Source organism: Amyelois transitella, chromosome Z (assembly GCF_032362555.1).
Source record: "Amyelois transitella isolate CPQ chromosome Z, ilAmyTran1.1, whole genome shotgun sequence".
Taxonomy (NCBI): Eukaryota; Metazoa; Arthropoda; class Insecta; order Lepidoptera; family Pyralidae; genus Amyelois; species Amyelois transitella.
The window spans coordinates 6,403,152-6,430,133 of record NC_083535.1 but is presented as its reverse complement, the minus strand read 5'-3'; the positions used below and the strand labels follow the sequence as shown (position 1 = coordinate 6,430,133).

Here is a 26,982-nt window from a genome sequence, read left to right as displayed (position 1 = left end):
AAATATATAATCCTGAATATTTTCATAATATCAAGAGTACAAAGTAATGTTGATAGTGCAATGCACTGAAGGCGCGGCTGGGGTTGGATAGGGTGTAATGCACACTTAAGGGGCGAGGGGTGTGGCCAACTTGTCATTGGTTGCTTGCATCCACTGTTGCACCTAGTGAGGGCTGTAAACTAACAGATTCGACGTGCCACCACGCCACCCGATAGAGCTAGGTCAGAAACTGTCTCTTTTCTCCAGAGTACTTGCGATTTGAAATATACTTTTTCTCTCTGTTCAACAATACATATTATACCAAAAGCAACTAAGTAACATTGTTCCTTCATAATTTACGCCAAAAATAATGGAAAACGGAATGCATTAAAGGCGCAGAGTCGAGCAAAGACACTGAACAGTCTAGGTCCTCGGGAGTTCGGCGCTTCGTCGGAAATCCGAAAATTGTGATTATGGTCGGCAGTGTTCTCATTGCAATTACAAATTTTGTTCTTTGTACACATTTTCGGTGCATTTATATAGGTACACATATACATGCAAATACATACATACATTAGCAAGCCTCATTCCCGGAGAGACTAATTATTTTCACTTTCCGCGATCCCTGCATTCCTCTTTCTCTTCATCCACATTCATACTCTTCATGAAAGCTTCCCTTTCTTTTACTTTTCCCTATTCAGCTAGGTAAGTACTTAGTTACTTACCTACTCTTGACCTGAGCTTTCGCCAGGACTATACCTGATATATATATATAAACTAGCTGTTGCCAGCAGTGAAAATCAGTTTGATAAAATTATAGCGTTACCGCAAAAAAAAAAAAAATGTTTTCTATTATTCATTCTAAGTGTCCATCTATCAATTTCAATCAAATGTTTTATTATATTATATGTATGTAAATAAACGTTCGTCTAGGCCTTCTAACTGCAACTGCATATTTAAGCGCATATAAGATTAGCGTTATTCAGCACTCGATATTCATACTGTCCCATATAGAGTCTTACTAGATTTATTAAAAAAAACTGACTTGTTTGCACACCAATAACAACCACCAACACACTCAACCAACACTTATTACACTAGTCTGAAAAACGCTCGCTTGCTCATTCGCACGTAATCTGTCTACGTAGCCAGTTGTAATGGCACCTGTACTCTCTAAGCCCCAAAACAATTGCCGTAACACTTGCTGCAGTGAGCTTGACTTATAATATAAAGACGCTAAAGAAAAGGATGTAAGCTTTTACGTGACAAATTGGCGAATAGGTAAATCAACTCGTTCAATATCATTTCTTTTTTTTATCATCTTTAATTTTTTTTTGCCATAAATATGGCATCACTCGATATAAATATCGAATGGTCTACATGGGGCTTTAAATCTTCTATCTCTCCAAATGACTGAACCATCAAATATTCCTTAAATAATGAATCCAATTACATATATAAAATGCATTTTTAAAAGAGGCAAAAATCGTGTTAAAACGACAGCTAAATAGAATCTTCCTCGCCATGTCGGAAGTTCGACCGCAGCTCTTCCAGCACCAGTTATTTACTACGCTTCCACTTACGCTGATCCTTATCCTACTTTGCCTTAGGTACTACTATGTTGTATTGTAAGCTCATCTTAAACTGGTTAATTACCTACTTAAATATTCTACATTGTCTGCGTTTTGACTTACTGATGTTCTTATTAGCACCTTTTTAAATTTTCAAAATACGAAATTAAATAAAAAAATTATTCTTTCGCTTTTGCGCTTTACCGTGTGGCACCAATAAAAAAGAATAGGACCACTCCTTCTTTCTCATGGATGTCTTTAAAAAAGGCGACTAAAGGATAGGCTTTTAAACTTGGGATCTTTCTTTTAGGCGATGGGCTAGGAAGCTGTCACTATTTAAATCTCAATTCTATCATCAGGGCAAAAAAATCAACAATCCTATCAATCTTTTCATCAGACTGTTGGATTTGTCTACCCCACAAGGGATATAGACGTGACATGTACATACATATGTATATATGTATTGTATGTTTGATTCATTCGCTTTTATCACGAATTCACATAAACATTTACCAATAGGTTATGCTTGACAGCCGGTTTTTTGAGTCTGTTTCGATTCGAAATTTATTTATTCCACGGTAAATACTGTACATTTATACTACCATGGAATAAGCATATATACAACTTACCTATACAGGTTTAACAGACGCCCACTAATCACTAAAACTTCAACGCTTTTCATAAATTGTAACTTCATATCATAATGGCCGATACCTTATTCAGTATTTTAAATCCAGTCCCGAGTTAAGCAGCTGGTTTGCTGTCACAATAGAAACGTAAATGTTGTAGGTAATGTGTTTTTTGGGTATAAGGGGTGTCTGCCAAACCGGCGGGTGCGCAGCCACAGCTGCTGCCAACATTAGAACGGCGTTAGTACTGCTCTATATCTGTTTGGGAATCGGGAGCGAATGGATAATGCCACATCCGTTTTGGCCAAATTCGTGCATTTAGCCTTATATTTATATATTGAGGATCGAATGTCCCATTACATTTGTCTTTGTAGATGTGTATCTGCTGAAATATTCATGGACTCTGTATTTTTCACCATTCGGAGTTTCTCGTATTTTAACTGTAGGTGATGTCTACCTGGACCGGGGAAAGGATAGGTAATTATTATTACAAGATGTTTTAATAATGAATTGTAAATCTTAAATTTTAAACTACGAAACACGTGTATTTATTTTTATTAAAGAACACACTGAATGACTGATGGACTGGATAACAACGTACGCGTAGTCCAAACTTTAGAGATTTGATTGGCTTGTAAGTTCACCTATTTGGTTTAGTTAGAAATTTACCCAATGTAATAGTAACTACAAAAGTGCAAAGTTGTATATATCTGTAATTACACACACATTTAACACTTTATTGTAATACTAGAGGCCGCCCGCGACTTCGTCCGCATGGAAACCCTATCAATCCCGCGGGAACTCTGGGATAAAAAGTAGCCTATGTGTTATTCTGGGTCTTCAGCTACCTACATACCAAATTTCATGGTAATCGGTTCAGTAGTTTTTGCGTGAAAGAGTAACAAACATCCATACAAACTTTAGCCTTTATAATAGTAGTAGGAAGGAAGTAGGATTATAATAGTAGTAGGATAATAACATACTATTATAAGAATTGAACCTGATTGTCGTACCTAAAATACAAGTAAAATTAATGGCAAGACCTTTATGTTCAATTCAACCTGTAAAATTTTGTGGTTAGAGAAGCAAATCAGAAATTCCAGCATATATTTGTAGTAAAATAATTAAATAAGTACCTATTTAATAAAGTAAAATAAGTAGAGAAATAACATTTTTAATTTTTTTGCTAGGCAAGTAAGTACATATATGGCAATGAAGAGTATTTAATTATTTTACTTATGTGCCTTATGTTTCACAAACCTCACACATGATGGATGGGATCAAGTAGTTGTCATTCAAACAAAACCGCTGTCTGGTTGGTAGTGTTGCCGGTCGAGAGATAGCGTTGATAGTATAGTATAGATACTATATAGTACACGTTACCGTTTTATATTGACATCGACACCCAATAATAGTACCTATCGATAGTTCTGGCCTATTGTTAATGAAAGCAATACTATCGAGGGAAAGTCAACTACAGATAGGCTAAAACTGTCGATAGTATTGAAGCTACAATATCGAAATTACTAATGGTAGTATTGTAGTTTTTGATATTGTTGGACCATACTGAGCTAACTATACTATCGATAATATTGGCGACAGAATCGATATTTTCGATAGTCCTATCGATATTGTAGATTATTTCCGAAGTCATTTTTATTAGTGCCGTGTGGTTCCCGGCAGCAATACAAAAAAGAATAGGACCACTCCATCTCTTTTCCATGGATGTCGTAAAAGGCGACTAAGGGATAGGCTTACAAACTTGGGATTCTTTTTTAGGCGATGGCTTAGCAACCTGTTACTATTTGAGTCTCAATTCTATCATTAAACTAAATAGCTTAACGTGGCCATTCAGTCTTTTCAAGACTGCTGACTCTGTCTACCCCGCAAGGGATATAGACGTGACCATATTATTATGTATGTATGTATTTCCGAAGTCAGCTCTCGAAAGTTTGGCAACGCTGCTTGTTAGTTTACTAGCAGTTGTTGTATTTACCAAAATATATTTTTTAGTGTAGTGACTGAGACATAACAACGTGAAAAAGGCATTCGTCTCTTTCAACCCATCGTGTTTTGATCGCGCCCTCTGTTACATTTGCTTATGATCTGGACCTTGGTAGTCCAATTAGAAACTCATTCGTGACCCTTTACCTAAACTGGTTTTTATTGTACTGCTTCTTGTCTTTTATATAATGGAAATTAATACAAGCTGGTTTGGAATAGCATTGGTCGCCCTTACTTTGTAATTGCGCCTCGTGAAATTTTCATTACACACACAACATGATTTCAATATAAAGTTATGAACGGATATATCATAAATAAACAGAGTCAATCGTCCTAAAGGTTAAGTGACCTGGGAGACTAGTTAAGTATATTGGTTTAATGCTAGCCAAATTTGCAGACATATTGGGAAAAGCACTAACAAAAAATAAAGTTCAAGGGAAAGGAACCGTACAAAACCTAAAATATATTAAAAAATAAATGTGTCGCATGGAGAAAAACTCTAGCATGTCCGCCCTTAATATACATACATATATGCACTGTGTCTTTCTGATAAAGAATAATAACGGGTGGCCGTAAAAGGGGAAGAAAAAAAATTTAATAATAAGCCAGTTCGATTCAAGAGAGTGGTAGGAGTTCCTTCCTATAATATTAGGGAAACTCAGTGTTCTATTGAAATGACTGGAATTAAAAAGTCCATGCACATTGTTGAAAATGTAAAAAAATACTATCTGGTACTCTCGAGTGCCTCAGATCAATTTTTATAAAGTCGTGCAACTTTATTTCCTAGAATTGCAATATTTTTGGAGGTACTACTTTATTGAAAATAGGACAATTTGAAATTATTCCCGTGCACAAATCATTGCTTCCAAACGTTGTTTGGGTATTCCTTTTTATAGATATTACTAATTTTTTAAACGATATTTTTATTTACACTCTTCTGATTTCTTTTTAACCGACTGCAAAAAAGGAGGAGGTTCTCAGTTCGAAAGTATTGTTTATGTATGTTATCGTTGTTAGACATATCTCTATTATGTGAAATCCGATTTGAAAAATGCTTTATGCATTCAAAAGAGAACGAAAACCCGGCTTCGCTCGGGTGAAATGTGATTCTTAATCCCAAAAATATAAAAACTGCATAGGTCAGTTCATTTGTGTGTGTCTGTTACTAGGTAATGAAATTAATTCGTGTGTTTTCGAAAGAGGATGATTTTCAGGTTCAGATTCATGATAGAAGTTATTGCCTTTTTCAATGTCAACAACAGTCTTGCATAGTCTCTGCAAGCAATATGCAGAAATTTTCGCACTGTATTTTTTCAGTTTACTTCGAAAGGAGCAAATAAACTCGCATCAGCAGGCTGAAGGCTGTACAATGTGCATAGGTACAATATTATCTGCATCTGTTCACATATTGTGGTGTGCATCAGAGACATTAGTGATTTGTAGCAGTCTACAAATAACAGGATAGATTTCTGGATATTATTGCGCTCAACCCAGTTATTAAAATCCTTGGTTATATATTCAAAGAAAATGGCACACTCATCAACCCTGATACAAGAACCGGTGGCATGCTTCTCACAACTACCCGAGGTGGTCGCACATAGGGATACCACACATGGTGGACAGACAGTTCCGTTGGCATTAAAAATTACTAAAATTGTTTTGTAAAACTTGCTATAGATTCCGAAAACCTTTGGGCCCCAGTACTTTGCAAATTTTTGAGCAAAAGGAAAAGCTTGGGCTCCAGTACTTTGCCAGTTTATGGGCATAGGGAAAATCCCCTTTCATCACCATTGAAGATGCTATCAGGCCTGTTCATAATATCCTTTTAATTTCTTCTAAATTCTAGACATTTGACCCAATGTTTTAAGATCCTTAGTAACCTGGGCTCTTGCTCTGTTATTTCCTTATGCCAATTGGCTTGAAACTTCTGGATTCCTTTTCATAAATTGGAATACCAACATTGTCGCGGACGGTCGTTTTTAAATCTATTGGTTACCGATGAATATTGTTTCATTTTCTGAACTGAATTTTAAAGTTGTTAACAAGGGAATCCGGATTTAGATATATTGGCTATTCATTACAAGATCTGGCCCATTTTATTGTCAGTAGCTTTCCCGATTATTCGGTTCAGAAGAGTAGACTTCGAGGTTTCGTATTTTCTAGACACAAAGAACCTTTTAGCACACATCGCTATCTTGCAAAGGTTGGCGGCCTCATCGGTCGCAGCCTATCACAATGTGTAGCGCCGCGCGCACTCTCAATTTTTCCTTTAAACGGTTGTCATTCCAACTCAAACGACTGAGAACGAAATGAGAGCTTCCCGCGTTTTCCGTTAGCTGCATGCCACGCTCTCTCGCGCCGAAATTGGAGTTCGTCCGCCGTCCACTCCGCCATGGACCATGTTTTTTATGTGATGTAATAATTTTCTCCAGCACAAAGCTAGATTGTTTTACTAAGTATATCATAGTTGAATTTGTTGATTATTCCTACGAAAAAATAAGCAACATCTTATAAAAAAATTGCTAGTCTTGTATTTAATGTTACCATTTCAGAACTTAATTAACATGGGTTGCCAACAAGCAAGATATTTTTACTTTTATTTTTATTCCTCACTATCTTTCTTATTCTGCAACTAAATTTAACATTGATCATACTTCTTAACGATAATAGAAATAAAAACTTCCACCGCGTTTATTACGCTTTTGTGCTTCTTCTGCCACTCACTCTCATATCAACTAAAACGCCTCTGCACTGCCAGGCGAGCATTTTTGGACCTTTTCTCACTGCTCATATAAGCATGCAACACTCCATTCAGCATGTTGCCAGCTTTCGCTATAAGTACTTTCAATATCACCACTATCACACATTTCATCTACTATAAACTTGGATCCTAGATATACAACTAGCTAGATAAATAATAATAAATTCATTTATTTCAGACCAGGTCCATAAAACAGATCACAAAGTAAAATACATTAAATAAAATATATATAATATGTACTTCCACTTTTTTCTTCCAATCGAAATATTATATTCTGTCTTGAAAAACCATTGTTTGACTTACGTTTACCTCATTTTCTTTTGGTTCAGAGCTTCATTCATGCAATTTACCCTCTCCAGTATCTTCCCAAACGCCATTATTACCCGAGCATCACCATAGAGAAGACATTTGACGGGTAAATCATTTATCCTTAATTCACTTGCTAGACTTTTTCAAATCTGTCCAACAATTGTCCATGAATAAGTTGAACAGCCTAGGTGACGCAATACATCCATGTCTTACAACCTTCTTGATGTTGAACTAGTCGTTGATCCTAATCAACGACTAGTTCAACATCGAGTAAGTTGCGTGCGATGATCCTTTAATTTGCCCATATCAAAACACTGTTCTGCGCACTCAGTGCACAGCAAGTGCTGGCCATTATCCATTTCATTCTGCTCGATCAAGGGTTTTAAGGATCCACGAATAAACAATGACTTTCTGGCCTATGGTCAAATACCTACATACCTATTTATAGATATTTTGTATGATTTCTGTGCTAAGTATAGTATAATTGATTAAAAAATTGTTAATAATTATGGATTTATTCAGAATAAATAAAAATTGATGAAAAAAAAATAATTTAAACATCTTATCGGATAAAAAATTAATATACGGAAAAATGGCATACTCTTCTCAAAAGATGAATCACACGCAATCCGCTTACTGACGTGCCTACTACCTATATATTCCTACGTAAGTTGGTTTTAGTGTTTCAGTTAGTCAGTGCAAGCGTTTGTGAATTGAGCTCAGTCGTTCGACCCGGTCACTCGTTGGCTTTTCTTCACTCGTATAGGATCTAGCTGACTTCTTGGTAGTACAATAGGCCTAGGTGATCAGTGCCACCTTGCCTTGGGGTGATTAACGTGAGGTGGCTCAGGTATCTCGTAGGCCCACTGTAGATACCTACCACATTCTTTGGGTGGTATCGTATCTATATTCTTCAATTCAGCCCTAATATGTATGATAAATTCCAGAAAAAAAAAATTACTAGTGTTCAAAAAACAAACAACATCACTCATGTTTTCATAATCTTTCATGATGCATTGAAGTAACTATTGAGAACAAAGGCACTCAAGAGCGTTTTGAAGGGCGTTTTCTCCTTATAGTTAGATCGACGTCTCGACTCGACCGACTACTTGTAATTTTAAGGTGAAGCGGGACACGAGGCGGGCGACGCCTGTACCAGACGAAGTAGGCGGTGTCGGGCGACCGCCCTCCGCGGGCCCCGGCCGAACGCTGGAAAACGCATGGGCGCGGGGCGCCGTCGCACGGACCCAGTAACAAATATACTTCACGAACTGCTATCGCTTTTAGTGATTGGACATGATCAATAGATTATTGTCGATAAATTAAATATTTAGATACATTGTATAATTCCATAGACTTTTATATACGTTACGCCCTTTTGAATCTTAGTTTTTTCTTGGTTCCTAATAAAGTTTTTACTACTGAGTTTTAGTAATTATTCTACTCTTATCTTAATTAATTCAGAACAATTCGCACGGTGTGCAAGAAAACCCCGCAATCTGGAATCAAAAGATTAAAATTTTAATTTTCTTGAGAAACTCTGAATAATATAGGTATACCTAGGTATCACTTCATAGTATAAAACAAAGTCGGTCTTCACACTCTGTCGTCCTTAGGTGTTGGATTGTCTGATCGCCAAATTATATATCGTACTTACTGCGAGCTTGACCAACCATTAGGGTAACTAGGCAGTTGATATGTTTTATATTCCCTCTCATTCTTTCCCTACAATCACAGAGAAAAGATAAGACAAAAGACCTCGAACGTTCGTGAATAGGTCAGGATAGTTTCTTATTATGTTCTTCTATTTTCCAGGGACGACATTTTAAAATGAAGAGTAATAACGACTTACTCTTCATTTTAAAATATCGTCCCTGTAAATACTTATCACTTTAAAAAAAGCTGGCTAGACAAATATTCGATGTTCGGGTTCCACATAAACGAAATCTTAAAAACCATGTAGAAGCAGGCCTGAAACCACGACTTTTTAAAATGTGTACATAGCATATGTTAGTTTTCGATACTTTTTTAAGAAGTTTTGAACACATTGATAACCGTTGGAGGTAAACACACGACAAGAAAGTGTGAAAAAGGTCGTGGCTAAATTCGGCTTCACATTCTTAATTCGCTATAACAAAAATTTCATGTTTTGTAAATGGTGTTGGAATAGCGTTGTTCATTGCCTCCAGGCGTAAATTCCAATACAGTTCTAATATTCACTATACGCTAGAAAAAAATACATACAGTGGAGTCAAGTTCTACAAACGTTCACGCTTATAACAAAAGTCATCATTTTTACTAAAACTAAAATAGACTAGGCTTTAGCCTAGATCCGTTATTTCACTTGAACTCCTCTCGACTTATGCATGGGACATGCCGAAAACAAAACTGTTCCATTAATCAATGTTTCATTCATACCAATAACGCACCTTTTGTTATTTAATTGTTCATAATTTTAGCGATGAGTTTAAAATTATTTTTAGTTTAAAGTTATTTTATAAAGAAAAATTTTTTTCAGTTCAAAATGTTAAAATTTTTGAAATATTCATTTCTCAAATCACAGCAAACCCCTCTTTTATATTTTGAACTAGAAACCACAAAAAACGATTTTACAATAAATTTCGCTGGTTAATAATTTTTCGCAACCTTAAACCTACCTTCTGGAACCAATTACACTGTTTTTATTTTGCATAAAAATTCTTTTTGATAGTCGATAAAACAAAATCGATACTTGCGCTTCACTAAGAAGTGGTGCTCTCCCCGCGGGCCCCGAGTCAGCCACGCCCAGCGCGCGCATTCTCAAACAAAATCCACACGAAATGGATTGAGAATCGAGTCGGCGTCGTTGGCTTCGTTCAGTGACGCACGTCACATCAAGATCAGTTGAGTAGTGATCTCGCTCGAAAGCCGACGAATTGTACGCACGACGCACACGTGCTGCCCGTGCCCATCCCTTCTCCGCACCGTGTCCGAGCGTTCCGCCGCCGCTCGCTCGGCGTCAACCCATCGACACCACGCCAACGGTACCGTTCTCATCGGTGCCTTTGCCTTGCATAACCTATACCTTCTTGGTATATTAATTATTATGTAATGCAGAAGTAAACATTGCATCCAAACCACGTGTGCGTACCGGCCGGTAAATCATATCATCGTTGTTCTAAGACCATCCAGTTCTTTAAGTACCTACTCCGGAACTGAGACCCGAATTTATACTAAAATTATATAAGTAAATGTCATCAAATAAGTGCAAGTTTTAAAACATAAATTTCAAGAGTACCTTAATTAAGTAGGTACCTACTACTTTTATTATTGTGTTGTTTGAGTTAAAAATAACTTCAGTGAAATGTCTAATTCAGTGGAGCAGCAGTTTAGCGAGCTTACTCTATCCCAGGAGGATCATGATCAAATATTCGAACAGGACGATCACCAAGAAAGGTTAGTTGGTACATAAAAAAGAAAACTAGTTATATACCTACATATGTACATACCTACTACTAGGGTTACCACCTATATTTTCTATTAAAAGTGCAATGCTTATTTAAAGCAAAATTTTAAATAGCTTACCGCATAACCTACCTAAACTACATAAAAAGGAAACATAACATTAAGTGGTACTAGGCACCTACTTCCATGTAGGTTGGACTGCGCTTAACTTGCGTTCAGGGATTTGGAAAAACAAGTGTGTGACGCAGACGAGTGGAAATATGTACCTACCTATATACATTTTAAAAAGTCTATTTCGGTATACATTTGGGATTAAATGGGATTAAACATTTTTAAATCGAAGAGAAAATAAATATAGTGAGAACAAGAAATCTACGAGAACAAAGGTGCGTTTATCTAAACTAGTATTATAAAGCTGAATAGTTTGTTTGTTTGTTTGAATACGCTTATCTCACGAACTACTGGTTCGAATTTTACGTTAAATAGACCATTTATCGAGGAGGGCTTTAGGCTATATAACATCACGCTGCAACTATAAAGAGTAAAGAAATAATGGAATATGTGCAAACGAGGAAAATTATTCATCCTTGAGGGCTTCAATGATGCCCAAAATAACTATTCCACGCGGACGAAGCCCCAGGGCACATACAGTTGACAGCAAATATTAAATAATCCGTACAAAAATTATACAGAGAAAAAAGATTCTTACTTTTGCTTGTAACGAATAAAGTCAAAAACAAATGGACCTATATAGGTACCTACCATCAGGTAGAAAAACTTCTGTCATTTCCGTACATATTACAGAGTAGCTGGTCCTTTTGGCTTCCAGATCACTTGATTCGCCTTTTTTTTACCTTTTTTTTTCGCCTACAGAATATGCTCATCAGGCAACACAAAAGTTGTTTTGTTAAGACGTCTTCGATATTTCCTATATTTTAGCTGATTTGTTATGATTCGACATCAGCTGTTCCATATTACAAAATAAATTATACCTTATTCGTTGGCCAGGCATAAGAGTTATAATACTCATTAAACATCAAAAATCCGTTCAGTAGTTCCGGAAATTAGCGTGTACAAACAATCTTCCAGACATTTTTTTTTTAAATTCATGCTCCGTTACTTTTTCTTTATCGTAACATTTTTTTTTAAATAGACTACCTATATACAGACAATTTTTTTTACGGTTTTATTTTATGATTTAATTTGTTATTTGAGTTTGCTTATTATTTTTATTGCTAGCAAATTTAAATATTTTACAGAAATGGTGGTTTTTAGTAACGCCCAAGAGGGGGTTCGAAATTTACTAAGCGATATAGGCAGAATCCTTGTACCCGATTAAGCTGATTAAGTGGAAAGTCCTTGTACTGATTAAGTGGAAGTAGGTTTCCACCAAATATGAACACCCATATTATATAGCCGATCACAGAAAAGTTAAAATAAAAATATCATCTCGACCGCGACATATTAAGCAAGGGTGAGTTAGTTCCATATTAAAACGTGTATATTCCATTAATCTGTCAATTTGAGAGTAATGTAAAGAAGGGGAGGGTCACAAATTTATAAAAAAATGTCATCTACATTCTCGAGCGTAGCTATCTTTTTTATTTTGAAGGATTTTTCAACGAATTCCAAGTCTATCGATGAATTTTTAGGCATGTAATTATAGGTAAGTTAGTCCTATATTCCTCTCTCCGTGTTTCTAGTCCTTTCCCACCCTTACTCTTTCAATCCGTCGTCCCCACTCTGTTGCCATGACAGCTGATCATGCATAAACCCGCTCCACACTCACTCGAGAATCTCGCGAAAAGAAAGAGAGAAACCACAATAAGCGTTCTTTTTTCCTTCTCGTTGCATTCTCCGATTTTTGTCGGTTTTTTTGGCGCGAGTGACGAGAAGGCTTTACATTCGCGTGGTCTTCAGTTCAGTAGCGTGCGACACGCCGTGCGTAACAGTTGTGCGTGGTTTATTTACGATTTTGTCTATGGTATTTTTACAAAGTATGATTAACGTAATGATTAATTAGTTAATAAAGTAAAGCTTCGCATTGCATGATTATTAATGTATACAAACGGGATTTAACGCGAGTACGCCGTTTTTTCCAGAAATATTTCTAAGACAGATTAAAGTTCAATGCCTTGTGTTCCCGGCACTTGAGAATAGGACCACTCCATCTCTTTTCCAGGGATGTCTAAGGCGGTGCGAAAACTAGCACTTTTTACTATTTGAATTTCAGTCTGTTGGCTCTGCTTAACTCGCAAGGGATATTAGACGTGATTAAAAAAAAAATACAATCATATGCACATATCATTAAGCTTGTCGCAGCAGTTATTTTTGCGTCCACCGTAGTCGAGAGCTAGAACTATACTGAGAAGATTGAAGAATGTGGATCCAAAGAACTTCTCGCCGAGATTCGTGCGTGAGAATGGAGCGCCCAATACTCGTTCGATGAAGATAAATATTAAAAATTACACAGATTGAGCCTAAAAGTAAGTTCGAGACTTACGAGATACTAACTCAATGATACTATATTTAAAAAAATATATATAGATAAACACCCAAGACCCAGGTCAATCAGAAAAAGTCTTTTTCTCATCATGCCCTGGCCGGGATTCGAACCCGGGACCTCCGATGTCACAGAATAGCATATTACCGCTGCGCTACATAGGCCGTCAATAAAAGTATTTACTTAACTAAACAACTTACACTTTTTTATTTGCATGCTATTTCTTGAACTTTTCAATGAATAAAAATTACATCTTACAAAATCTAACGCGCTCAATTACATACGATCACCTCAATCATGGAAACAATGTGATATAGGAACATACCTGCATACGTTTTTTTAAATATGCAACTTTAATAATACATTTTCAGTCCACGGCTTTTACACTTTGAAAATCTATAGCGCTCCCTAAGATTTTTTTCTTATCATCATCTAAGCTTTTACATCCAATAGGGAGTAAATCCCAATTTACATCCTAGGCTTTCCTACTATTAAACTTGGTTAATGTTAGCGTACATAAGGTGAAGGCACCCAATCTCGACCCTCTGAAACCTTTGAAATCATCTACAACATCAAAAAGCATATCGATAGTATCGATTACATCGATAGCTCAGTTTAGTTATCAAAATTACAACACTGTTGATAGTATACATAGTAATTTCAATCAATAGGTACTATCGATTGTGCTAGCTCGATAGTGTTGCTTTCACTATCGGAAGGCCGAAACTATCGATAGTATTGCTTTCACTATCGATAGGCCAAAACCATCGATAGTCCTATCGATAGTATTGCTTTCACTATCGATAGGCCAAAACCATCGATAGTCCTATCGAAAGTATTCCTTTTACTCAACTATCCCACTACCGCAAAACGGGGTGAATAGGGACGAAACTTCACTACGATTTTAGACGCTTTTTTAAAACAAACGTTGCTGTAAAAGGATACAGATGTTTGAGTCTATGCTATATCTTTCTAAATCTGAATAAAATATCCTTATTTACATTTGGATTTGGAAATAAAATCAAATACAAATTAAAATCCCTATTCACCCGGAATTGGGGTTAATAGGTACGAGAGTTGCATAAATGGGGAATTTTGTTAGGGTTGGCAATTATATTTACTCGACGGCCCGAAAAAGACAGTTTTATGTTTTATTTTCTATCAGAACATCAATACGACAAGTAATGCCGTAGTCGTGTTAGTGTAGCTCGTCCCAGTGATTTAAAGACCACAGAAAAAATGGTGATAAATAAAAAAAATATCGATTTTTATGTTTAATTAATAAACCTATTGAGAAAGTGATATAAATATACCAAATATTTATATCAATTTCTCAATAGGTTTGACCTACATAAAGGACCTATCCTGTCGATGGTTTTATAGTGAGTTAACACTTATAGAAAACTAAATTTTTTTTAAACAAACAGTTATGGAAATGAGAACCGAACTTCTACCCGTGTAATAAATTTCATCAAAATTCGTCCAGTAGTTTTTGCGTGAAAGAATAACAAACATCCGTCCATACTTACAAACTTTCGCCTTTATAATATTAGTAAGATTATGATTGCGGGAATACACTAGTTACATAGGTAGTTTTAAACATATTTTGTTAGTTATGTATGGCTAAAATAATATCTTTGTAGGTAGTATTCTAACAATATACGGCTACGTAACAACATACATGAATCTTCCTACAAAAACTGAAAAGACGTTTTAATTAAGTAGGTAGTGGCAGCCCTAGACCTCTGTACCTATTCACACTAATATCGTCCCTATTCAACCTGTTCGCATCCCTTTTGACCTCTTCATTTCTATTCGTACATAGGACATCCCCATTCACCTCTAAATCATTGTAATTTTAGGTATATTTTTAATTCATTGAAAATTACAAATAAAACGAATGAACACCTTGTATGATGTATGATGTGCACGAACACTCAAACTATGTTTTGTCATAAAATCACTTAATGTAGTATCAAAACTTAAATATTTGAATAAAGTTAATGACACAGTAAAAAACCGGTGTATGGAGGAGCAACTTCAAACGTATTTTTTGACAGTTTATGATTAATTTGACAGATATTTTAGAGTTGCCATATAAACTTCAAATAATCTACTTAAACTTTAAAAAAAGTAAAACATAGTTATATAAAAATATAAACATAGTTTGCAAAAGTTTTCCCAAAATGTGGAATAATTTTGATTAAGTATATCCATCAGCCTTCGCTACTACTTCGCCTACTTCTATTTTAAATTTGCTATATCAACGCTACAGTATTTCTTTTGTTATGCATTTAGTTGTGTATAGGTATGTCATGGGTTCTAAAGTTTGCCTCTTCTACCACAATTTGATACTTACGTTGGGATATCTTATAAGGGAATACTTATATTCTGCTGTGTTTGTTTTGGAATGGTTAATCTTATAGGCTATGTATGTACCAAAGGCAGAGCCGTTGGAGCTGCTTATAAAATTTCAATCAATATTCACATTATACAGCTCATAATGTACTGCGCTATACTGTGTACAGTATAGCGCAGTTTGCGCAGGCGCAGTTGTTCTATACGCCGCCGCTGCCGCGCCACGCACCTGTCGGCAGGTGGCTCTCTACCGCACGTGCCGCAGCCGCACCGGTCGCCACCAACGCCGCCGCCTTGTTCAGATTAGCTACCAACTGTTTTGTGTTAATTTATGGTATATGTTTGGCCGTGTATCAATAGAAAAAGAATATTGACCACTCCATCTCTTTCCCATGGATGTCGTAAAAGACTACTAAGGGATAGATAGACTGAAATAAGATTGAATGAAACTTCGCCATTGTTAATGTTAGACACATAAAATTTTAATTTGCGGTCATTAAAAAATATATATTTCAATAATTAGATTTTGAGAGTTGCGTTTCTGTGGTGATGAAATAGGGATTGCAAGTTTGTCCGTATGAACTACTCGGTAGCATGCGCTAACTCTGCTGTTTTATAACTAAGTATAGTCGATACTTCAAATTTGGGATGTAGCTTTCCTTAGGGGTTCTCTTAGAGATGATTTGCCCAAATTCTATTCAATAAAAATAATGGGATTTTTAATTTACGCGAACGGAGCCTAGTGGGCGTGTTCTAGTGGCTAGATATGATTTGTCAACATATTTGTTTGCTCTTTTTGTTAGATGTTTTTCTTTTTGGCTATATAAAACATGCGTCCGTGAATCAGAACTGGTGTGCACGGTCGTTGCAATGTATGGAGATAACAGAGGGGGAGAGTAAATTAATTTTTTTATCAAGTATTTATATTGTAGTAAAATATTCAAGAATTTCTTGTCTCTGGGATTATTGACTATAGCTTGGTGGAAACCTTTCTATATTATTAGTTAATAAATGAAAAGGGTTACTAAGGTATGGCATGGTATAGTATATAGTAGCTAAAAAGTCGCCATTGATAGTAATTTTGTTTCTGGCTCTGTTGGAATTAATCTATCGAATATATTTTATCGGGTTATTGAAAAACTGGCTGTTGGAAGAACGTATAGATAGTTAATAGGATTAAGAGATAATTTGAAAAGCACTTCGTTTATTACTAATTTCAATGTTGATCCGAAATCCTAACCCGCTTGTGGATTAGGTGGAGAATGGGAGAAAAAAATTATGTAATTTTTTTCCCACCCAATCCTCTTCTTAACCTGACCCGACGTATCGTTCGGACATTTGAGAGCTTGGTGATATGTGGCCCTCCCGGCCAGGCTCATGCCTAGTTCGGACACCAAATTCTCACAAGGGTTCAACTTTGTTAACAGATATAGTACAGTAACTTATTTTTAGGGTCAACTATCTCTGTACCAACATACTGTTTCATAACAAACAGACAGACAATAGCTTCTTTCGCATTTATAATATATAATATATATTAGGGTTATAATATATAGTAGGGTTAAATTTTATCTTGTGTTGAGTGAATAAATGCACTTAAAAATTTTTATTTATGAGAAAGTCAAAAGTAAGAAAATAAATGTTCTGTGTGTTGTGTGAGGATGCAACTTGAAAGGAAGATGATGAAGGCATGAATGAACTTTTGTACAAATATAAGTATTAGCTGTTATAGTTTTGTTTGCGTGGTGGTGATAAATGAGTTTATGTGTGTGTATATGTACTAGTGCATTCTGCAATGCGAAAGTTTATATGGATATATGGATGTGTGTTTGTTACTTGTTCATGCAAAATCTACTGGACGGGTTTTGATGAAAGTAACCAGGAATAACTTGTAGGATACGAGCGAAGCCGGAGCGCAGATAGATTTTTTGTTTGCTTGTTTGTATTATCTTTACTGCACAGAAATGTACACATTAACAAGAAAAAGTACATTGTTATAAAAGAAACAAATCACTGGCAATGGTATGTTTATTTTTGATAGTATTTATAGGTAGTAACATTTGTTTCTTCTCATTTTTGTTGTAAAATTTTATTTTGATATCTATGATTGGCGTTTTGTATCTTTCAGTTACGGAGAATGTTAGCTGATGGACTTGGGAATTAATTTGCTTTTGTACTCTTAAGAATAACAACCTTTTAGGCTAATGAGAAGTTAGTGTATGAAGTACTCGGTAGTTTTTATCAGTGCGCCGGGGGCGCGGGTGGGCGGCGGGTGGCAAGCGCTCGTTTTGCATTGCAAGCCGTTCTGATCGAGCGTCGCCTGCGGTCGCACTCGCTCAGTTCACTCACACTTCAGTCACACGGCAACATTCGCAGTTGCGCTACAGGTCCAAACTGTAGTACTGCTGCACTAAACTAATTATTTCCGGTCATCATATCGTTTTCGGAGGTGTCTCAATTTCCTCATTCCATACCTGAGCACAATTACATGCTTTTTATTGTGGCGAAAAGACTTCACCAGTGTCCACTTTGGAAGCGTGCTGTGTTAACTTCATAACCGGCTTATGGCATATAGAATGGCGAAACTCCGCAGGTATGGCTGTTGGGATTCCTTGTCGATTACAAAGTCTGGGTCCTGTTTACTGAAATATTGACAGATCTATTTAGTCTTCAGAAGTGGGATTGTCAGTTAACGATATCAGTGCTTCAACTGCAGAATTGTTGGAACTATTTAAATGGGTACATTCTATGCACGTTCATGAGCACGTGGTGCGTAAAGTAAAATGGCGGCGGGCGGCGCCGGGCGTTGTGCCGGAGACTCGTGAATCACCAGTTATGAACGCGGTTGACTTTGCCGGTCGACTCTTGATAAATTAGTCTCGTATAGATTAGCTGACTAACGCGAGCATCCTATGAACGGGTGCTTAATCATCCATGTGATAATATTGTACTTTAAATTCGGAGAATTTGTGCTGAATTAATTCACTGATCATAGGGGAAACTCGTCATTGTCAGCGATTTCATAGTTACGGCTCATGTTTAGGTAAAACTAGTTAATCAAATAGCGTTTAAATTAATATAGCTTATTCAATTTTAAAAACTGGAACACACGTCCAGCTAAACTATAGGGAATATAGAAATAGGTACCACATTAACAAAAGCCGCGCGAACGAAGACTTGGCATTAACCAGAAAACTTCAAAGGAAAATTGGGAAGCTTGAAAGAAGCTTGTGCTCTGAGTATAAATGTTAATAAAAAAATAAGTTATTTCAGTTCGTTTTAGTATGTATTAAGTAATAATTTTAAAAAATACGTCGCGTTGTTGGACAGCTCCAAACCTAATAAATTTTTGAAACTGCGAAAATAGTAAATAATGGTTTCTATCATAATGAATTCTGTATCATAAAATTAGTTTTAACAAAAGAAATTAAAATACCTATACAAATGGGTAATAAGGTTCTTTGATAGCGAAAACAAATTGGGCAGTGGAGGCAGTGTGTTGTCGTTTTTTTGTCAATGAGTCTCAACATCTGTGTGGTGTAGGTTCGCCAAATGCAAGAGCTATTGTTATTAGTCAATATAAAATAAATTTTCACCTGTAATGTTTTAGTTTGAAATTCATTTTTAACATGATGATTATGATCAATCAATATTATTTATTCACTAGCTTTTGCCCTTGATTCCGCCCGCTTGTAGGTCGCATAACGCGTACTGCCTGCACAAATTACAATATCCATACTTAATAGAGAAAGGTAATTCTATAGTAAAGATACTATACAACACATGGCTGTATTAAATTGTCACGGGATTACCAATTATATATATTTAATACAAAGAGACTGCAATGTGTTTTTATCTTTTATATTATCGATAGAACAAAGTAGAAAATCTAGGTTTATCTAAATTAAATACGTTTTAACGTACTTTTTAAAGTTTGAAAGCACTGCTTTAAGTAAATTTTCAATTTATTTTAATTTTTTTTTGCCATTAATCGATTTCGATGAAACAAAGTTTTGACAACGGTTCAAATTTTATGTAATCCACATTTGTTGAGAAGTTTCGTTATACCTAATGTACCAGATAGGGAGAAAACAATTCTAAAAATTTCTAAGTTTTTCGGGTTTCTCTTATATTCCTTACTTTAGCCAATCGTTTTTTGAAAAAAATATTAAATGCACAAACACTCGATGTTTACTCTCATATGTATTGATCAGAGTAAGCTAGGTTTATCCAAATTAAATAAGTTTTAACGTAGGTACTTTTTAAAGTTTGAAAGCACTGCTTTAAGTAAATTTTCAATTTATCTTAATTTTTTTGCCATTAATCGATTTTGATGCGGTTCAAATTTTATGTAATCCACATTTGTTGAGAAGTTTCGTTATACCTAATGTAGGTACCAGATAGGGAGAAAACAATTCTAAAAATTTCTAAGTTTTTCGGATTTCTCTTATATTTCTTACTTGAGCCGATCGTTTTTTGAAAAAATATTTAATGTACAAACACTCGATGTTTACTCTCATATGTATTGATCAGAGTAGCACACTGGATATATATCCATGAATTCATGTGTAAGGTAAGCCCATACTCATGGTTATTCTCATTTCGGGATAAGAGTACATCAACAAATTACAGATAACATTTAAAGCAGTATGTGGTTGGTCTGTTCAATGTGTCCAACTATGGTTGTCTTGAGTCACTTTTGGAAAAATATGTATCGAGTTGTCAGATCAGGCAATATTACAGTTTAATATTAACCGTCTCAAGGTCTTACTTAGGCTGGGCGACCGATATTCGACTCCAGTTAAAGGTTCTTTCTAGATAATGGCGGTGTCTTATTTCTTACTGATTGAATGTTCAGCTGATTAAAATTTGAAAACTATTACTACCAAAATAACAATTAGGTATTAAAATACCCTCATCTCGAACGATTCAATTCTGTATATTAAGGCCTGCGGAGCTTTTTTTTTGTCTAGAACTTGATATCGTTTACAGGTCTCACATCGGAAGCTTTATTGTAGAATCGAACTTTTTAAGCCTCATGACTTGGTTCAAAGTGCGCTTTAAGGTTAAGCTCGGGTCTGCGCGCTTAGCAAGCCCACCATAGCGAGTATTTTCCATACGCCTCAAGGCTTCGGAAAAAGGAATTCGACTCCCCGAGTTTTGACTGGTTTTTTAACCCACAGTTAAAAATAGCAAACGGCAGTAGGTTCCTTCTGTCGCGATCGGTGAAATTTAAGGCATGTTCTCTAATTTGAGGGAAAAAGGCAAGTGGTTTGGTTCTATTATTCCTATAAAAACTGATTTGACTTTATAAGTCTTCGAAAATAATAAAAAAAATTCTTCCACCGTTTGAAAAGATACGTTATTTGCAGGTTAGGTGTGTATTTGAACGGGTGAAGCGATGGCAGGCCGCTAGTTAAATGTACAATTGAAGAGATTGTATTATTGAACTGAAACGACTAGTTATTTTTTTACATAGTCCTCCTTGAGATTTGTCCGAAGTGCATCGGCGAGTGAAATAGAGAGTAATAAAATGTTTAAAAAATACATTCATAAATAAAATTACGAATTTTCCTGAAGGGGTAGGCACATTACATCTTCCTACTTGCCATGATCCCTGCATTCTTTTTTGCTTCGTCCACATGCAAGCTCGCCACTCTCTTGACCTTCTCAATTTGATCGTTGTAGAAAATGGTTGCTGAATTGTATCCTGCCAGTCGCATGACTGGATGTAATGATGGATGCAATGCATATTGCTATGTATCAAGGCATTGCGCCTCACGGAAGTGCATGAATCATTGATGTTCTTTCTAATTGATGGTGATTGCATTGTTTGCCATATACCACGCCCAGCAATGCGACATATTTGTAAGGGTGCATATTTGTGTTCATATTATGTTTTAATCTTCATAGTGCACATGCACACCACACCCCATTTAAAATTTGCATACGAATATGCGACCGAACGCATGTCATTAGACTTCGAAAAAAAGCTATTTAGGTCGAGGCAAAAATGCTATTTAGTTGATGTATTTCTCCTTATGAAAGATCCGGTATATTCAAGGACAAGTGACTGGTTTTAGAAATTTGTTCCCTAATTTTGGGCTTATAAACGCATTGTGCATGTTGGGTAGGTGCGGAACGGTTACACGTCGTCGGTTATATAACATGATTCCGCGGTATCGGACGAACAAAACCATTTACTTATTTTATTAATAATACTGATAACCTAGCCTGAAGTGGATTACTTCAATACTGAATAAAAGCTACATTAATACATTGCATAACCTATTTATTTGCATTTAATATGTACATGTTATTTCCATTGTAATATATAGGTGAGTAAATATATATTTATACTTAAAATAACTCCACGCTGTTATATTTGGCTTCCTCAAATTGGGCGACTATATCGTTTTATGTCTATATTAAGATAATGACCTATTTCGCCTTAGTGACTGCACATTTTGAAATCGATGTTTTGGTCTCAGCACGGCCTATTTTGTTCCCTCTATTTGTTTCATAACGACATGATGTCATGCAGTTAAATTAATTAATAATTCGGTAATTATGTGTGTTTAATCTAATTCATAGACCCATGATAAACCGAACTGTAAGACATGTGAAACTAAGCTGTAGGTAGTGACTTGCCTGTGGCTCATATAAGTGAGATGGTTCCTGCCACTAGCGGTGCGATGCGTAAAGCGAAATAGTATTATGTAGGTTGTAGTAGGCAGTACAGTACACTACGAGGGGTCATGCAACGAGCGAGTGAGTATAAAGGAACGAAGTTGTGAATGGCGCGGCCATAAAGAGGGGGACGGGGGTCGTTCAACGAGCGTCTAGCGCGCGGGTGGAGTACAGTGCGGGGGGGGGGGGAGGCAGCAGATGATGTCATCTGCATGCCACCGCCCGCACAGCTCGGCCATTTTGTAGTGTATGATACGCACGGACCGTAACTGTACCGCTTGCGGAGGCCGGAACCCGGCTTAAAATGTAGCTAAATTGTATATCCCTACAGAATGACAATGTAAAAGTAGGTACGATCGCGTTCATATCTGCAGTCATAGTTTTAAAATTCTTACGGGTTAAAATAGCGTGCACTGTGGTTCCACTAGATACACACACACATGCATATTTTAAAAGAATAAATATTCCTTCAAATGAATACGGTCTTTAATACCAATGATTACTAAGTAAAACAGTTTATTATTCTATGACATATAACATAACAAAACAGAAAGAGAGGGTAATCAACGATGTCCGAACTGGGCCCGATAATTGTCGATCGAGATATCGTCGTCTCTCATTATTTGCATAAGATTTGCCTATAGAGGGAAGCCTGCGACTGCCAGACTTATGTCATTTCAATAAAGTTGAAAGTTTGTCTGCACACGACCCTAACATAGGTAGTGGTTCCTTTGAAAGTTATTGGGTAGCAATTTTATTACTTCGTTTGTGCAAGTGAGATCTAAGATATATTAGATAATCTCGCTTGCTCACACTCGCTTGTTCTAGTTACTAGCGGATTCCGAAGTTATTCAAGGAATTTCTGTCTATTAAAAAAAAATATATTGTTACTGACAATTTTTAATGTTTCAAGGTGCCATTTGAACTAAGTAACTGACTGACTAACTAATTAACTGATATCTAAGAATTACGATACCCGTGTCTTCAAACACGGAAATCAGCAAGAAATATTAATCAAGAGGGAGCAAAATAAAACACTCAATAATTAAAATTAGGAAATTTTATTGAAACAGTTTACCTATAGTTTTGTTTACATATTGATGATTATAATATAAAGGTATACATACAGCATATTACACTAATTTACCTATCTCCTGTTATTAAGGTTACAGCTTAATTATTCGTTTTCATAAAGAAAAGATATTGAAGCTGTCCTTAAAATACTATCTAAGTAGTAGTTTTAATATAAACTGGCAGAACCTTTCACGCACTATATGGACTCGATACACAGGGTAGTTGTCTTGCACAAATGATATTGCATATAATCAATCGGATAAATACACCGCACAGTTGGTAACATGGTTTCTTCCAGCACTTGCACATAATGAGCAGCTGTAGCGCGTCCTGCTATCCACATCTGTTCTCCAGGTCCAGCAGCACTCATCCAGCCCCACATATTTACAGATATGCGTGCAGACTCCATATTTGGCACAATATTTTTTTCTTCATACCGAGTTGCATTTCTTCGCCATAAATGAAGCCTACCGTGTTGCGATGACGTAAACGAACTTTTTGTCCGTAAATATCGCCGTGTTCCAATCAAAATCCAAATACTGCCGAGCAAATTCTAAATGTTTTTGCTTATTTATTTCGGATAAATACGGCTTTCTTGCTGGCTGTCTGTGGAATACTCCCTCACGGTGCAAACTCGACGAACAGTAACCACTGATGTGTCGAACTGTTCCGCAAATGTTCTGGTCGGTATGAAGCCATTATTTTCGTACTGTTCCACCATGGATCTCCGCTGTGTGGCGTGTCGCTGTGTTGATTAGCGGACGACGGTCGCTGAGCGGTCGACTTTTTACACTACCCTCTTCTTGATGGCGCGTTACCCAACGCTTAACCGCTTGTTGTTTATTGTGTTACTTGTGTGAATGTGTGAGTGACAGCGGTGACTGCAAGCTAAAAAGTTTTGCGAACTATGACTGCAATTATGAACGCGACCGTACATACGTCCGTATTGGTTTATACTTACTTGGTTATTGGTTGTTTTGTTTCATGCCTTTGCAACAGATACGTATAATAACATTGCTATACTACATACAATGGCTGCTGTATACGGCCGCCTGCTTCCATAACCCTGTCGAAGCGTTGTTTTTAATACATGTGATATTCAACCAGCCTTCTATTTTAAAATATGGAAAAAATCTGAAAGAAAAACTGTTTTCCTACAGTTCAATTCAAACGCCACCTGATCCCATGAGATGAGCTAATAATCAGGTCGTAATCCTAGTAGGCATGTCACTTCCTCGTTTTATCTATTCGTTATTTAGGTAGTTTTCTTTCCTTTAACATGACAATAATAATAATTTTTTTTCAAATGGTAATTTTGTCATAACTTAGGTATTCAATAATTTTCTTCGAAAATAAAACTGTATTAATCACCTTTCACCTTTTTTATGAAGGTTTTCATTCATAAGAGATTGTTTTTTTTTTCTTAGTGTGATATCATATTCTCAAACGCAGATAGCGTTTGGTATGCGTTTTATCATCTTTAATACTCTTCAATATACAAACTATAAAATGAGTTTTTATTAAGATTGTCTTCTTATTTCTTGAATAATTAAATAGTTGCGTCATGCGTGTGTCCGTTAGTAACCAGCAATATTATAGGTAGATACCTACTTACGACTGCCAAACCGTTATGGAAGAATATCCCAAACGTTTCGAAGCCAAAATGATCATTTCCTTACTCGTATTAGATAAGTAGAATAATAATGAATAAATATATGTCTACAAGTGGTTATATCACTTCTCAGCCGATCATCAAAGGTGGTACTCATCAGTGGGCTCCCTCTTCATGTTCGATTCGACAACATCGAGCCTCTGCTCTCACAGTACGGCAACGTGCAGCATTGCGACAAAGTGAGCTCTCGCGATGCCAACACCCAAGCGGTGTACATCACGTTCGAGACGCCGGAGCAGGCGCAACAGTGAGTATTGATGTTTGATGGCACTCGGGACGGAAAGCATTGCAATGCTTGTTCCAGCACTCTGTCGCGCCACTGGAGCTTGGACTGTCGCTTCTTCTCTACCTTTCACCTCTACTTCTTCTGCATGAATATTCTTTGTGAACTGTACATTTCCTAACCATTTTTTGTTCTTGCTTATTTGTGTTTCTGCTTTTTTGAAGCCTGTCACTGTCGACGCATGTGTTACATCGATTCCTTATGAACTCTGTCGTGTACTCGTGTATTTTCTGTATGTAAAGAATGTTCTAATTTTTTTGGTTATTGGTACTTCAGATTATCTGTTTCTTTTTTCGGAAGTAACTTTTTCGACGATATAACTTAATTTATGAAGTTCATGTCTGGGCACAAAATGCCCAGTCAATGAATTTGCACTTTATTTTGATGTTACAAAGATAACTTCTTCAATGTATGTTTAATCGGGCAATATAACGACTAATATGTAATTGTTGCAGAGCCATCAATGGGTTGAACGGGTGCGAGTTCGAAGGTAGCCGCATGAAGGTGGAAGCGGCAGAGCAGAACGCTCGCGGAGGACGGCGTGGACGTCCGGGCGGCGGCCGCGGCGGCGGCGGCGCTCCCGGCGGCGGCTCTCGCCCCACCGACTTCCCGTTGAGGCTTCTGGTGCAAAGCGACATGGTGGGCGCAATCATCGGCCGCCAAGGCAGCACCATCCGCCTCATCACGCAGCAGAGCCGCGCACGTGTCGACGTCCACCGCAAAGACAATGTCGGCTCCCTAGAAAAAGCCATCACCATCTATGGCAACCCCGAAAATTGCACTAATGCCTGCAAGAGAATACTGGAGGTGATGCAGCAGGAGGCCAACAACACTAATAAGGGGTAACTAGCTTTACATAATAAGCATTTCAATTTATAAAATTAATTGTTATTTGGAAATAGTTGAAGATAATGTTTAATAGTACAGGATTTGAATGAATTAATATATATTTACGAATTTCTATTTTCAGTGACATTTGCCTGAAAATATTGGCGCATAACAACCTGATAGGAAGAATCATAGGCAAGGGTGGAATCACTATCAAAAGAATCATGCAGGAAACTGATACCAAAATCACTGTCTCTTCTATAAATGATATAAATAGCTTCAATTTGGAGCGTATCATCACTGTGAAAGGTACAATTGAGAACATGGCTAAAGCGGAGTCACAAATTTCAGCAAAATTGCGCCAGAGCTATGAAAATGATTTGCAGGTAAATTGTATTTGTTTTTACCAGATTGCCCCACGGTTCCTTCTTTTATGATGGTGGGCGTGGTCTTATGATGGTGAATAAGTAACCACCTCAAACAGGTCATGAATAATAATATTTTGAAGTATTGATACCATATTGGCATCTACTAAAGAAGCGCCGTTAAAATTGAAGGTGTCTTATAAAAAAATTCGAAGAGACAAATCTATACTAATATTATAAAGCTGAAGAGTTTGTTTGTTTGAACGCGCTAATCTCAGGAACTACTGGTTCGAATTGAAAAATTATTTTTGTGTTAAACAGACCATTTATCGAGGAAGGCTTTAGGCTATATAACATCACGCTGCAACTATAAGGAACAAAAAAATAATGGAAAATGTGAAAAATTTATTCATCCTTCACGGCTTCAATGATGCTCAAAAAAACTAATCCACGCGGACGAAGTTGCGGGCACAGCTAGTCCATTATATAATCATAGTTTAGAGGTGCTACAA

General features: G+C 36.5%; 1 protein-coding gene across 4 annotated transcripts in view; it reads left to right on the top strand.

Annotated features, from left to right (window-relative positions):
* LOC106133897 (insulin-like growth factor 2 mRNA-binding protein 1) overlaps positions 1-26,982 on the top strand; it is a 41,267-nt gene that overhangs the window by 4,418 nt on the left and 9,867 nt on the right. The window contains exons 1-4 of one of the 4 annotated variants that reach the window (XR_001228581.2): positions 10,064-10,688; positions 25,068-25,241; positions 25,733-26,119; positions 26,248-26,491. Coding sequence is in view for 3 of the 4 variants with exons in the window: in XM_013333750.2 (XP_013189204.1) it covers positions 10,597-10,688; positions 25,068-25,241; positions 25,733-26,119; positions 26,248-26,491 (897 nt within the window). In the remaining variant the exon portion in view is untranslated. Of the gene's footprint in view, positions 1-10,063; positions 10,689-17,889; positions 18,152-25,067; positions 25,242-25,732; positions 26,120-26,247; positions 26,492-26,982 lie in introns of those variants that run through there. The other 3 variants (XM_013333750.2, XM_013333753.2, XM_013333751.2) reach the window with 3 other exon arrangements.